Here is a 14,743-nt window from a genome sequence, read left to right as displayed (position 1 = left end):
GCTGACCCTCCTTCCATTTTGTGATAATACCACCAACAGCAGCCGTATAGCAAATGTACTATTGAGGAAATCTCATGAAATAACATGTGTGACATCCTATCACAGTAGCACTTAAAAGCTCACTGAGCTCCTGAGAGAGACTTTTTAACAAAGGGTGGCAGAAACAGCTTACATGCCTCGGTGCAGGATTTTATACACCTGTAGCCCTGGAAGCGACTGACACAACTAGAGTCAGGTGGATGTTGCAAGGGAATATACTTTGCTATAAGGAAATTTGTCTTGTGTGTAGTGATTAATATCCAGAAACACCTCTGGCCAAATGGGGACGTTGTAGTTCATGAATTTGTAGAGATGGCAAAAGGGGGTCCAACCCAGTACTAGCAAGGTGTATCTAATAAAGAGGCTGGTGAGTATTTATGTGTGTTATTTAAATCTTGAATCTAAATTATTTCTTAGATCTTTTTTCTAAAACGATATATGTATATATCTCTATCTATCTACTTCTGGACTGAGATGTCTGATGTTTCTCCAGGTATCTGTTGGAGTCACTTCTCCAGAGAGGGGGTTACTACCCCAAGTGTGCCGATGACCACGGGCACCACTGTTGTCTTCACCTTCCAGGCTCTTTCTAGTTCTTCCCTGAGCCCTTGGTATTTCTCCAGTTTCTAGTGTTCTTTTTTCCTGATGTTTCCATCACTCGGGATGGCCACATCGATCACAAAGACTGTCCTCTGCTGCTTACCAATGTCCAGTTGGTTGGCCATTACCATTTTATCTGATAGTATCTGGAAGTCCCACAGGATTTTAGCTATGTCATTCTCCACCACCTTGGGAGGTGACTCCCATTTTGACCTGGGGGTCTCCAGTTGGTATTCTGAACAGATGTTTATGTACACTATACCAACCACTTGGTTATGGCGTTTCATGTATTCCTTCCCTGCTAGTATCTTACACCCTGCTGTGAGATGCTGTATGATTTCTGGGGCCTCTTTGCATAGCCTGCACTTGGGATCTTGCCTGGTATGGCACATCTGGGCCTCTATTGCTCTGGTACTCAAGACCTGCTCCTGTGCTGCCATGATCAGTGCTTCAGTGCTGTCCTTCAGTCCAGCCCTCTGTAGACATTGGTAGGATTTGGTCATATCAGCCACTAGTGCTATCTGTCAGTGCTACATCCCATGCAGGGGTTTTTCCTCCAACAATGGTTCCTTCATATTCTTCTCTTCCAGCTTCCATTGTCTGAGACATTCACTGAGCGCTTCATCCTTGGGGCCATCTTCCTGATATATTCTTGGAGCTTCATCTTCAATGGTGGCTCTGGTGCTCACTAGGCCTCTACCTCTTTCTTTGCGCTTAGTGTGGATACTGGATTTGGGGTGGAATCCACCATGCATGGGGAGTAGCTTTCTTGCCTTGGAAATTATCAGAAAATATGCTAATTAACCACACCCCTTTTTGTTCTCGTCTCTATGTGTTGGGAGTGTGGCCACAAGTTCAAGGGTTGGGGTTAATTAGATAATTTTCTGAACAATTAAAGCTGCAGGAGGAAGTTCTGACTACCGTGGACTCAGGCTCAATTCGAATACCTTTATAGAGCAAAGACTCCTAGCCAAAGCAAAAGTGTGTCAGCGGTCGCCATGATAAGTGCTGTGTGAATAGTGCAGTCAGTAAAGAAGGAGGTAGGAAAATTAGCCTGTATGCTCTCTCCCACGGCTAGTTTTGCTTAGGAACCCTGTGACGTCCCTTAACGGTGCAATGAACCCGTAAGGTATCCCACAATCCTTTGCACAACATGATGAAAATCAATGAAAATGTCCGGAGAGAAGAGAGCGCACACTTTGTAGTTCATTTTTGGAGGACTGTAAGCCTGAATTTAACTCGCATCATCCATGTACTTTTCCCTCATGTAATGACATCGGAGTTAAAGGCTGTCCGAATCTGGGACAGCAATCCTAAGCTCCTGTTTTCCCTACGATAGAGTTCTTACTGTTGACCCTGTGAATTGGTCAACGTACAGGAGCTTGGAATAGGAGCCACAAAGTTTTATTTAGGGTATTCGGATGGAGCTTTAACTCGAAAATTGAACAAGCACACTTACAGGTCCCTCCGCCTTGCTTTCTGCTACACTAAAGCCCTCCCTCCAGAGTTCCTCCCCTACAGTGGAGCACTGCCAATCTTAGCACTGTGAGGGGGAAGGGATGTGAGACACCTCTCCACAAGAGTGATTGACACTGCTAACAACCAATCAGCGGCAGTCTTTCCTCCTTGATCTGATTGGTTGGTTCTGACCGGGAGAGGCGTATTGCTGCAAATAGCAGTCGGGCCACTGGGAGGAGCCATAGGAGCCTTATTTAGATCATGTGTCCCATATTTTAGACTTAGACAACTTTATTTGTAATTTTGTATGCACAGAGTGCGTACAGAACGAAATTTCGTTTGCAAACAGCTTGAAAATTTCAGTGAATTGCAGTAGATTTCAGAATAAAGTAACTTTACAGGATAAAATTACAGGATAAAATGCAACAGTGATTTCACAGTACAGCAGTTGAAATGTAAACAACGAAGGACAAATGTGGTACAGAGTCCAGTTATAGCTTCAGCAGTTCAACAGTCTGATGGCCACAGGGAAAAAACTTTTGCTGTCAAGATATTGCGAAAGTTTTACCACGTGGGTAAAAAACGTAATTTTTACAAACGGTACCTACTGCAGCTTTAATTCTGATATTTAACATGCATTTAGATTTAGATTAAAGATTTAGGATTTATATATAGAATTAAGATTTAAATAAAAGGTATATATATATATATATATATATATATATATATATATATATATTTTTTTTTTTTTTTAAACATTTACAAAATATATATCTAAATGTATATTTAAGATTTAAATATAAATATAACATTTATATATAGATACAGGTGCAGAAGTAGATATATAAATAAAAACTATTTAGTTATGTATTCATCGTTTATATTTAGCATTTCCCAAAAGATGTGAAAAAAAAATTACAAGTGCGTTAATAACCCAAATTTGTTTTGCTACATTTTTACATCCGGCTCTCCATAGACTAATTCAGCCTGTGTGTCCGTTGTTGACAGAGCAAATCAATAATCTGCATGAAGCCCTGAAGCAAAAGAGCCAAAAGCTGCGAGAAAAGCAAACATTTACAGACAATACCGGCTTCACTTCTAACAGGGGATCCTCCTGACAGGGAGCCATGTGAGGAGGAACCAAAGGGAGGAAACGGAGGAAGGGGAGGAGGAGGAGGGACGCTATTTACTGAGATCATGTATTGAAATCATCAGAGGGGACTGAGAGGGGAAGGAAGGCGGCAGAAACACGGTAGGTGCGCTTTTCTACCTCATTTTTCTAAACTGCTCCATTTAGTCATTTTTTGGCTTAAAACAGCATTTCTTTCATCTTTTTTTTTTTTTTTTTTTTTTTTTTTTTTGCATAAAGTGAAACGGAAGCGAACAGCGTTAAATTCGCTGCGTGTTTTTGCTTTTTTTTCCTCCCAGGTTAGTTTATGTCGGGACATGAGGATGATGTTTAGATTTAGAAACACTAACAGGTTCCTCTTCCTCTGACAGGACGCAGACATGGGGAAGAAAAGCAAGAAGGAAATGGAGTCCCAAGCCAAACACCTTCAAAATGGAAATTTAGGGTAAAAACAAAAAGAAAATGTCCTTTAACCTACTATTTATTTTTGATTTTGTGCTTTACATTACGCGGGTTTTCCCTACTAAATGAGCCGCATGACTAAACTGCAGTGTTTTTTTAAAAGAAACACTGAAGACAATATTACTGCTAAAATTATTAGAAAGCTTAGACCTCATGTAGGTTTTTAAACTATTAAACTGGAGTAATTTTACCTATTTTCTTTATTGTTTATTTATGGAGAAAGTCCCCGGAGACTCACAACTGTTTTCATTGGAGAGCTGGCACACCAATGCAATTTCTAAAGCTTAAAGTTTGACATTAACATCAAAATGTGCAAATTAAAACAAGTCAGAGTCAACATAATAGGACAAGGTACAAGGTCCAGCGTAAGACTAACAGGTTCACTCTTCAGCTGCAGTTTTTATAAGAGCTGTAAACTATGCTAGAGATAAATGCATTGAGGTTCTATGTAAGCTGCTCATTTTTTTATGGAAAATGTGCAAAATAGGAGAACTAAATTCCACCAAGATTGGACAAATCTGGGTACTTTAAAATTAAACCAGTTCCTAGATTGCAAATCATAGCATTGTATCAAAAATGTGCTGAAATAAGAGGAAGATTTAACCATCATAGGGGTAAACTTTTGATGCTGTGAAATTTGCCTTACCCAGAGAGAGGAAATACACAGGGATGTGTTGTGTTCAGTAGATTTGTTATATAATGTAAATAAAGGTGATAAACAGAATCTAGACAACAAAGTACAGAGGAAAATAAATATGACCACCAGAGTCAAAAGGATTAAAAGTGTATTTGTCAGACAATATTCTCTTGCGAACTGAAGCTCATCCACAACCTGTCCCAGCTTGAAGGCAATTACATTAATATGGTATTTATTTACCTCCCACTATATAAAATGCAACCTGAAAATAAAACAGAACCTAGAATTAGGCTTCAAAAAACTGAACTATTTTTCAGTAATTTCCCTCTGGGATTATTAAAGTATTTCTGATTCTGAGAAGCACACATTGTTCTGTCTGAAAGGTAGCTATTAAATTGCTTCAGAGTGTTATGCCTGTTTTTACATTTTATAACCTCAAGTATACATGTAACCATAATCTGCCAAAAGATGCAATAATCGTAATCGACCACGATCTTTGGGGTGAATTTCTGGTTTTTGAGAGCAATGTTTCACAAAAAGCTATTTTGTTTGAAAACCTCTTTTGTGCACAACTCTTACAGTGAGAAGGAAGAGTATGATGAGAAGAAGAAAAAGGAAAAACCGCCGAAGGAGCCCATGGTCGGCCCATTATCTGTAGTAAGTTCAGATGCCCCTGATCTTTTCCTTTAAGAAAAGCTGGTTTTCACCTGTAAATGTTTCTCAAGCAGTTATTTGGTTTATCTTTTATGCTGATTAAAAGTGTGTGTGAACAGAAAGAAGTAAAACTTGTTTCTGAGAATACTGTGAAATATGAAAAGGGGTATGGTCTTACAAGCATAACAGGACAGTGTGTGTGTGTGAAAAGTACAGTAAGAAGGGAAGTTGGAGATCGGATGGGAGTGCATTACATCCTGCTGTTGTTCGGCTTACCTCCACCAGTCTCCTGCTGTTTTTGGATAATAGTCTCGTACAGCGCCTCTCTGATGTCTCTGTTTCTTGTGTAGTTCAGGTTTGCAGACAGCTGGGACATTCTGATGCTTTTTGTTGGGACTGTGATGGCAGTAGCCAATGGGGTCGTGCTCCCTCTTATGTGCATCGTCTTCGGAGACATGACGGATAGTCTTGTTAACAGCGCTTCAGCCAACATCAGCATGGACTACCCCAGTGAGTATTATTGTGTGTGTGTGTGTGTGTGTGTGTGTGTGTGTTTGTTCTTGCATCAGAGTGAGGACCATCACCAGTTTTTAACCAACAAAGTGAGGTCAATTTTGGGAAGTGAGGACATTTTCCTGGTCCTCACTTTCTTTCATATAGTAATGAGCTCTACTAGCCATATAGATGTTACTCTGTCTTTTTTATAAAAGGTCCTCATTTTTAATGTAAAATGAGTCTGAAGGTTCACAATTCTCTTCTCACTAGGTCCCTCTAGTGTATAGTTCTGCAACTGCACTCAGGTTTCCACCAAACTGGTTCTCTACTGCTCCCCCTATAGGTGTTCTTTTGGCGCTGCACCCAAATCTTACCAGATTGAATGCCATTTTTAGTGATCAGTTTATTATTTAATATATAGGCAGTACATTTTTTATAGTGTAGGCAAAACATAGATTGAATCAGTATCAACCAAATATGTATTTTCAGGCTTTATGCATAAATAAAAATGGTTATATGCCTTCAGACTTATTCAATGCCCAGATAGGGAACATGATATTCAAGCTAGACATGATGTTGAAATTTTTTGTAATATAATTATGTGTAGATTAAAATTAATTAAACAATTAAACAATGTGTAGATGGCAGAAGAGTCCTGGAGAAGCAGGTAACAGGTAGACATGAAAACAGACTGGTAACAGCAGGGATGATGGGGTTAAGGGCTGGTGACAGGATGAAAGCAGAGCTCAGCTCATTAAGGCTGCTGAACTCTCTGGAGGACCATTGAGCAGGAAAAGACAGTATAATTTTGAAACTTGAACTGAGAAACGGTAAGAACAAGATTGTATTCTGCATTACCAGGAGATGCTAAACTGTGAGATGAATCAAAATCCTCCACTGAAAAGTGCCTCAACAGGAGGAAAAACCTCAAAGGTCACAAAAGGTCCTGGCAGGTTCAGAGGCCAGACAGCAGATGTCTCTGACATTGATGGAAACCTTATTCAAACTTCTGTGCATGCTCCTATTGTTTAATTGCTGCACCCAACTCAGCCAAAGAAAAAGATAGCTTTTAAGCTTTTGATGAAAATTAGTTGTTGTTTCCAGCCTATGCCTAATAGAAGGCCTCAGTTGTCAAGTCAGGGTTGAGTTATGGCACTTGCCAACTGGTTATGGAGGAAGGGGATGTATCATTTTAATCGTCTAATCAGGCTTTTGACAACAATAACATACACATCCAGATCAGACCTTCCTAGCCATAGCAGCCGGGTCAAACACACTCCCATTTCTGGTGTATCTGTGGAGCACAGGAACCTTCCTACAGGTACTTCAGGTTAGCTACATGACAGTCCTTAGCCGTTAATGGGGTTGTGTTCCGCAATACCAGGAGATGCTACACTGTGAGATTATTCAAAATCCTCCACTGAAAAGTGCCTCAAATAGGGGAAAAACTTCAAAGGTCACAAAAGGTCAGCAGTCAGATTGGCCTCCTTCAGTCACAAAACAGCACCAAATCTGGGCCAAAACTGAACTTTTGACCACAAAGGGATCTAGTCCCATTTTCTATAGGTTGGTGACGCTATGGTGCCCAGAGTTATGGTGCAAGGAACCTCCAACCAGCTCCTGGCAGGTTCAGAGGCCAGAAAGCAGATGTCTTTGACATTGATGGAAACCCTATTCAAATTTCTGTGCATGTTACTATTGTTCAATTGCTGCACCCAACTCAGCCGCAGAAAAAGATAGCTTTTAAGCTTCTGATGAAAATGAGTTGTTGCTTCCAGCCTATGCCTTATAGAAGGCCTCAGCTGTCATGTTAGGGTTGAGTTCTGGCACTTGCCAACTGGTTATGAAGGAAGGGGAGGTATCGTTTTAATCGTCTACTCAGGGTTTTCACAACTATAACATGCACATCCAGATCAGAGCTTCCTAGCCATAGCAGCCGGGTCAAACACACTCCCATTTCTGGTGTATCTGTGGAGCACAGGAACCTTCCTACAGGTACTTCAGGTTAGCTATATGACAGTCCTTAGCCGCTAATGGGGTTGTGTTCCGCAATACCAGGAGATGCTACACTGTGAGATTAATCAAAATCCTCCACTGAAAAGTGCCTCAAATAGGTGGAAAACTTTAAAGGTCAAAAAAGGTCAGCTGTGAGATTGGTCTCCTTCAGTCACAAAGCCTCACCAAATCTGGGCCAAAACTGAACTTTTGACCAAAAAATAATTTAATGCCACTTTCTATAGGTTGGTGACGGTATGGGTGGGTCATTTTTGGGCCTCCAACCGGGTCCTAGCTGGTTCAGAGGCCAGATGGAAAATGTCTCTATCTGATTTGAGAGAACCCCTATTCAACCTTCTGTGCATGCTCCAATTGTTTGCTTGCCGCCCTCCACTCGGCCCCAGAAAAATATAGCTTTTAAGCTTTTGATGAAAGAGAGTATTTGCTTCCAATCTATGCCTAATAGAAAGTCTGAAAGGCCTCAATCGTCATAATAGGGTTGAGTTCTGGCACTTGCCAACAGGTTATGGAGAAAGGGGAGGTCTCATTTTATTTGTCTAATCAGGCTTTTGACAACAATACCACGCACACCGAAATCAGATCTTCCTAGCCTTAGCAGCAGAGTCAAAGACACTCCCATTTCCGGTATGTCAGTGTAGCACAGCGATGGACAGTTCTGCAGGCTGTAGGATATAGTTAAAGTGTCATGCATGAGCCAGTCTCTTTATCAACTCTTCCCCTACAAATGGTACCATGCATTCCTGCAAAAACCTCCCCCACCTGCAGTTGGACGGCAAAACAAGTGTTTCACAAAATGGCGGATTTTCTGTCATGACTCCATTCTAAGATCTTGCTGGTATCACTTTAAGCCCTATCAAATGACCTTGGGGACCAATTAATGCTTATTATGGGCAGATATTTAAGAAATCATAGAGTATGCTGTTTTTTCCCTGCAAAGTAATCATTTTAATTTTGGATTCCTGAGTTTTAACATTTTGGACAGTAGATTTCTTTGCTGTTTAAAATATGTGAAAAGAAAAATTGCTGTTATGATGAAATCTATGACAGCCTCAGTTAAAATTATTACACAAACCTTTTTCTATAAATTAATCAAAATGAGCTTTTTAGGACAGTACAGCATGTTTATTGTATATAAACAAAATATTTTTATACCAATGATAACTAAATTAAAATTAATCATACAGAAAATCTAAGAAGGATCCTAAACATTATGCCCCTAGAATAAAACTCAGTGCAAAGTCATGGCTATTTTTACTTAAGAAAACATCTCAGACTTAAGTCAGAGCCAGCAACCACTGAGTGACCCCTCCCTGACCCTCAACTTTGCAACATTCACAACCTGCAGATGGCCCACAAAGCTATTATCCAATCAGAGTCATGCATGTGGATTCTGCAATGTGCAAGAGGAATTCATGCTGCAAATTAGGAACAACAGTTGTTTGGCTCTGCTAATGTTTACAAAAAATTATTTGTTTCTAAAATAAACATTATTCAATGTACAATGGATTCTTTTGTTAAAATTATTAAATTATCAGGGGGTAATAAATCAGTGCCACACAACCTCAAGGTTTAATTTTATGTACATCATAGGTTTTTTCTTCAGTGCATTAATCAGTAAAATGTAAAAAAATATGTTTATTTTCAAATCTTAAGTACATTTACTTCTCAAATACTTAAAATGACAAAAAGGTTGGTTGGACTCCTCGGTTCTCACTCTAATGGTAAAAAACTTTTTGGTAAATTAATTCTCCATGCATGCTCCTATTATTCACTTGCTGCTCCCCACTTGGCCCCAGAAAAAGATAGTTTTTAAGCTTTTGATGAACGAGAGTCCTTGCTTACAGCCTATGCCTAATAGAAGGTTAGGCATAGGCAAGTGCCAGAAGGAAGTTCTGGCACTTGCCAACAAGTTATGGAGGAAAGGGAGGTCTTGTTTTAATTGTCTAATCAGGCTTTTCACAACTATAACATGCACATCCAGATCAGAGCTTCCTAGCCATAGCAGCCGGGTCAAACACACTCCCATTTCTGGTGTATCAGTGGAGCACAGGAACCTTCCCACAGCCACTTCAGGTTAGCTACATGACAGTCCTTAGCCGCTAATGGGGTTGTGTTCTGCAATACCAGGAGATGCTACACTGTGAGATTAATCAAAATCCTCAACTAAAAAGTGCATCAATAAGGGGAAAAACTTCAAAGGTCACAAAAGGTCAGCAGTCAGGTTGGCCACCTTTAGTAACAAAGCCTCACCAAATCTGGACCAAAACTAAACTTTTGACCAAAAAATTATTTAATGCCACTTTCCATAGGTTGGTGACGCTATGGGTTGGCCTTTTTTGGCCTCCAACCCGGTCCTAGCAGGTTCAGAGGCTAGATGGCAAATGTCTCTCTCGGACATTGAGAGAACCCCTTTTCAACCTTCTGTGCATGCTCCAATTGTTCGCTTGCTGCCCTCCACTCGGCCCCAGAAAAAGATAGCTTTTAAGCTTTTTATGAAAGAGAGTATTTGCTTCCAACCTATGCCTAACAGAAAGCCTGAAAGGCCTCAGTCGTCATGTTAGGGTTGAGTTCTTGCACTTGCCAACAGGTTATGGAGAAAGGGGAGGTCTCGTTTTAATCGTCTAATCAGGCTTTTGACAACTGTAACACGCACATCCAGATCGGATCCTCCTAGCCCCAGCAGCAGGGTCCAAAACACTCCCATTCCTGGTGTGGCTGTTGAGCACAGCGATGGACCATTGTGCGAGCTGTAGGATATAGTTACAAGATCATGCATCTAACAGTCTCTTGGTCAGCTCTTCCCCTTTTGCAAAATGTGTTTCACAAAATGGCGGATCTTCCCTAATTACCCTATTCAAAGTTCCTGCTGGTACCAGTTTATGCCCCATTTTAAACGGCCTTGTGAACCAATTAAAGCGTATTATGGAAGGATATTTAAGGACTCATAGAGGATGGCACATAACAAATGATGGCCTCCAACGTCCATAACCCCCCCCCCCCCCCCACACACACACACACACACAGCACAGCACAATAGGGTGTTTTCAGCTGACGTCACGCTCACGTGACTACTCAGCGCGTCCGCCATATTGGGTGGCAGTCGTTTCGCACCGTTGACCTGCATTGTATGACGCCTTAGGCAGTATTGGAAGTGAACAATGGGGAAAACGTGTTTAATGGTTGGTTGCACGGCCCGTGGAGGTGGAGATCAACGCTCTTTCTATCGCCTACCAGCCGTAATAGTGAATCAGTGTGAAAAAAAAAAACAGCTGTCTGAACAACGCCGGATATCCAGGTCCGATTTGGACGGTGTTAAGCTGGAATACGCCAGAGTCTGCGGTGCTCACTTTGTCACAGGTAATTAACTGTTAAGTATTTAAAACATATAAGAAGAATATATTAATAATAGGGCTTGGGCGTTATGACTTATTACTTTCCGCGGCTGTCATGTTGACTGCCTCCGCCGCCTCTACTGCCTATTACTACCGTGTACTGTACTCCCTCTCTCAGCCGTGTTTTAATTTGATTAATTTCACCTTAACTTGATTTCAACCATGGTAAACCGTTGCTGTATTGTGGGCTGTAACAGCGCAACACATGATCGCCATGGAAAAAACATAGAAACAGATTAATTTTCCACCGCTTTCCTGCCTGGAGGCGCAACCACGGAGAACAACTGTTAGCGATAACAAAGAGTCGTCGGCTCGCTTGGATCGCGGTTGTAAGTCGACCGATCATAACTTTCCACAGTATCCCGATGTCAATGAGAGTGTGTTCTAAACGTTTGAAACACATAGCAGCTAGTTAAAAGTACATTACATTCGCGAGTGGTTGTTAGCGCTAACGGTTAGCATGTGCTAACCCGTCTGAGCGCAGCTTACCTTTGAACGAGTTACAGAGATAACAAAGAGTCGTCGGCTCGCTTGGATCGCGGCTGCAAGTCGACCGAACATAACTTTCCACAGTATCCCGATGTCAATGAGAGTGTGTTCTAAACGTTTGAAACACATAGCAGCAAGTTAAAAGTACATTACATGCGCGAGTGGTTGTTAGCACTGACGGTTAGCAGCTACTAAACTAGCATGGGCCAGAGCCCGTCTGAGCGCAGCTTACCTTTGAACGAGTTGCTGTGTTCCCACTGTTTGCTGGCTTTATGATCTGCAGCTCCTACCGGCGCCAATACGGTAAATACAACTTAATTTTGCACTGGTCATTGTTCTGCTTAAATAATTAAAGCCGCGAGCGGCGTCGATCGGCCTTGCAGCCAAGCGCCTTCGCGCACCGCCCGCCGCCGGCCGCCAGCCACCTCAGAAGCATGCGACACATTTGCGTCGGATTGTTTACATTTTTACCATCTTATTAAAACTCACCCGTCCACGTATGATGGCGATTTTCTTGATGTACATAACCAGATGTGAACTGGTTGTGAGCCTCTAGATCCTTGTAAGCTCTCATTTCCTCAAGAGTGTGCAGAGGGTTTTCACCGAACACCAGGTAATGCATCTGGATTAGTGCTAAACAAGGCACCGTGGAGGGCATACGGGTCCATATGGTCGATCACGGAACATTTCCTCAGATATACGTCCTTATCTGGTCGCTCTAGCGTGCTGGCGTACTTATCCATTCGCGATACGATAATACGTGTAAGACAACTAGAGATAAGGAAGTGTGCCACCCAATATGGCGGACCGGAAGTTGGCCAGTGACGTCAGTGAAAACACCCTATTGCTTTTTGGGATCTCCTTGGAGCACTAAGGTCTAATGTTCTGGTGCCATTTATATTTTGCAGAATGAAGTGACAAAGTCATGCATGGGTTTCTGTTCTTCATATCATTTAGGCCTTTTTAACGGTACCAAGCATGTCCAGATCAGACTCTGCAGTGTGAAGCAATGGGTTCAAACACACTCATTGTGAGAGGCCTTAAGTTCCTTTTTGACTACATTCAAATGTATTAAAGGGCCCTGTTATGGTCTAATTGAAATTACCTTGGTGATAAATTATGTCTGCTTGTGGGATATAGAAGTGGCTAATTAGGAAATGGTTGGTGTTGTTTTGATGGTCTGATTAGCCTTGTTTCAACAGTGCCAAGAAAACCTCAAAAGAACAAACACACTCCATTTTGGACATGTTCCTCAATAGTATTACTTTAGTGAGCATTTAAACAGCAGTCCCTCAGCCCTGGAGCAGTTACAGGGGCAGGGGCAAGAATGGGCAAAAAATTGACCTTTGACACCTCATGACACAGAGACACATTGTCCAATGTTGCCCGCATTTGTTGTGCAGCTTCCCTCTTAAAGCTTCTACAAAGTAGGCAGAGCCCAACTTTCTATGACCTTCCTACAGCTACTTAGGGTTAGCAACATGAAAGTCCTTAATGGCTAATGCGGTTGTATTCTGCATTACTAGGAGACACTACACTGTGAGATTAATCAAAATCCTCCACTGAGAAGTGCCTCGAAAAGGGGAAAAACCTGAAAGGTCACAAAGGGTCAGCAGTCAGACTGGCCTCCTTCAGTAACAAAAGCCTCACCAAACCTTAGACAAAACTGAACTTTTGACCAAAAAGGGATCTAATGCCATTTGCTACAGGTTGGTGGCACTATGGGAACGGGTGGGTAATTTCTGGGCCTCCAACCGGGCCCTAACAGGTTCGGAGGACAGACGGCAAATTTATCCCTCTTTGACACCGAGGGAACCCCTTCTGTGCATGCTCCTATTGTACACTTGCTGCCCCCACTCAGCCCCAGAAAAAGATAACTTTTAAACTTTTGATAAAAGAGAGTATTTGCTTCCAGCCTATGCCTAATAGAAAGCCTCAAAGGCCTCAGTCATCATGTTAGGGTTGAGTTCTGGCACTTGCCAACAGGTTATGGAGAAAAGGGAGGTCTTGTTTAAATTGGCTTTTAAAAACTGTAACACACACATCCAGATCGGATCTTCCTAGCCATAGCAGCCGGGTCAAACACACTCCCATTTCTGGTGCATCAGTGGAGCACAGGAACCTTCCTACAGCTACTTAGGTTTAGAAACATGACAGTCCTTAGCCGCTAACGGGGTTGTGTTCCGCATTACCAGGAGGTGCTACACTGTGAGAGTAATCAAAATCCTCCACTGAAAAGTGCATCAAAAAAGGGAAAAACCTCAAAGGTCACAAAAGGTCAGCAGTCAGATTGGCCTCCTTCAGTCACAAAGCCTCACCAAATCTGGGCCAAAATTGAACTTTTGACCAAAAAATAATCTTATGCCACTTTCCATAGGTTGGTGACACTATGGGTGGATCATTTCTGGGCCTCCAACCTGTTCCTAGCAGGTTCAGAGACTAGATGACAAATGTCTCTCTCGGACACTGAGGGAACCTCTATTCAACTTTCTGTGCATGCTCCAATTGTTTGCATGCTGCCCTCTACTTAGCCCCAGAAAAAGATTGCTTTTAAGCTTTTGATGAAAGAGAGTATTTGCTTCCAGCCTATGCCTAATAGAAAGCCTCAAAGGCCTCAATCATCATTTTAGGGTTGAGTTCTGGCACTTGAAAATGGGTTATGAAAAAGGGGGAGGACTTGTTTTAATCATCTAATCAGGCTCTTCACAACAATACCACGCACATCCAGATCCAATCTTCCTAGCCTTAACAACAGTGTCAAACACAATCCCATTTCTGGTATGTCAGTGCAGAACAGTGATGGACCATACTGCAGGCTGTAGGATATAGTTAAAATGTCATCCATGAGCCAGTCTCTTTATCAACTCTTCCCCTACAAATGGTACCATGCATTCCTGCCAAAACCTCTCCCACCTGCAGCAGGAAGGCAAAACAAGTGTTTCACAAAATGGCAGATTTTCCCTCATGACTCCATTCAAAGATCTTGCCTGTATCACTTTAGGCCCTATATAAAATTACCTTGGGGACCAATTAATGCTTATTATGGGCAGATATTTAAGAAATCATAGAAATCGTAGTGTATCTTGTTTTCTTCCTGTAAAGTAATAATTTTAATTTTGGATTTCTGAGTTTTAACATTTTGAACAGTAGATTTCTTTGCTCTTTAAAATATGTGTAAAGAGGAATTGCTGTTATGATTAAATATATGACAGCCTCGGTTAAAATTATGACACAAACCTTTTTCTATAAATTAATTAAATCGAGCTTTTTAGGGCAGTACAGCATGTTTATTGTATATAAACAAAAATATTTTTATACCAATGACAACTAAATTAAAAATAATCATACAGAAAAACTAAAAAAGAATCCTAA

General features: G+C 41.5%; 1 protein-coding gene across 1 annotated transcript in view; it reads left to right on the top strand.

Annotated features, from left to right (window-relative positions):
- Positions 1-14,743, top strand: part of abcb4 (ATP-binding cassette, sub-family B (MDR/TAP), member 4) — a 44,206-nt gene that overhangs the window by 4,649 nt on the left and 24,814 nt on the right. Inside the window, exons 2-5 of the mRNA XM_036133847.1 lie at positions 3,203-3,349; positions 3,598-3,671; positions 4,907-4,982; positions 5,330-5,489. Coding sequence (XP_035989740.1) covers positions 3,607-3,671; positions 4,907-4,982; positions 5,330-5,489 — 301 coding nt within the window. The 5' untranslated portion in view covers positions 3,203-3,349; positions 3,598-3,606. The remainder of the gene's footprint in view (positions 1-3,202; positions 3,350-3,597; positions 3,672-4,906; positions 4,983-5,329; positions 5,490-14,743) is intronic.

This window comes from Fundulus heteroclitus, chromosome 3 (genome assembly GCF_011125445.2).
Source record: "Fundulus heteroclitus isolate FHET01 chromosome 3, MU-UCD_Fhet_4.1, whole genome shotgun sequence".
Taxonomy (NCBI): domain Eukaryota; kingdom Metazoa; phylum Chordata; class Actinopteri; order Cyprinodontiformes; family Fundulidae; genus Fundulus; species Fundulus heteroclitus.
This window is presented reverse-complemented; position numbering and strand designations above follow the sequence as displayed.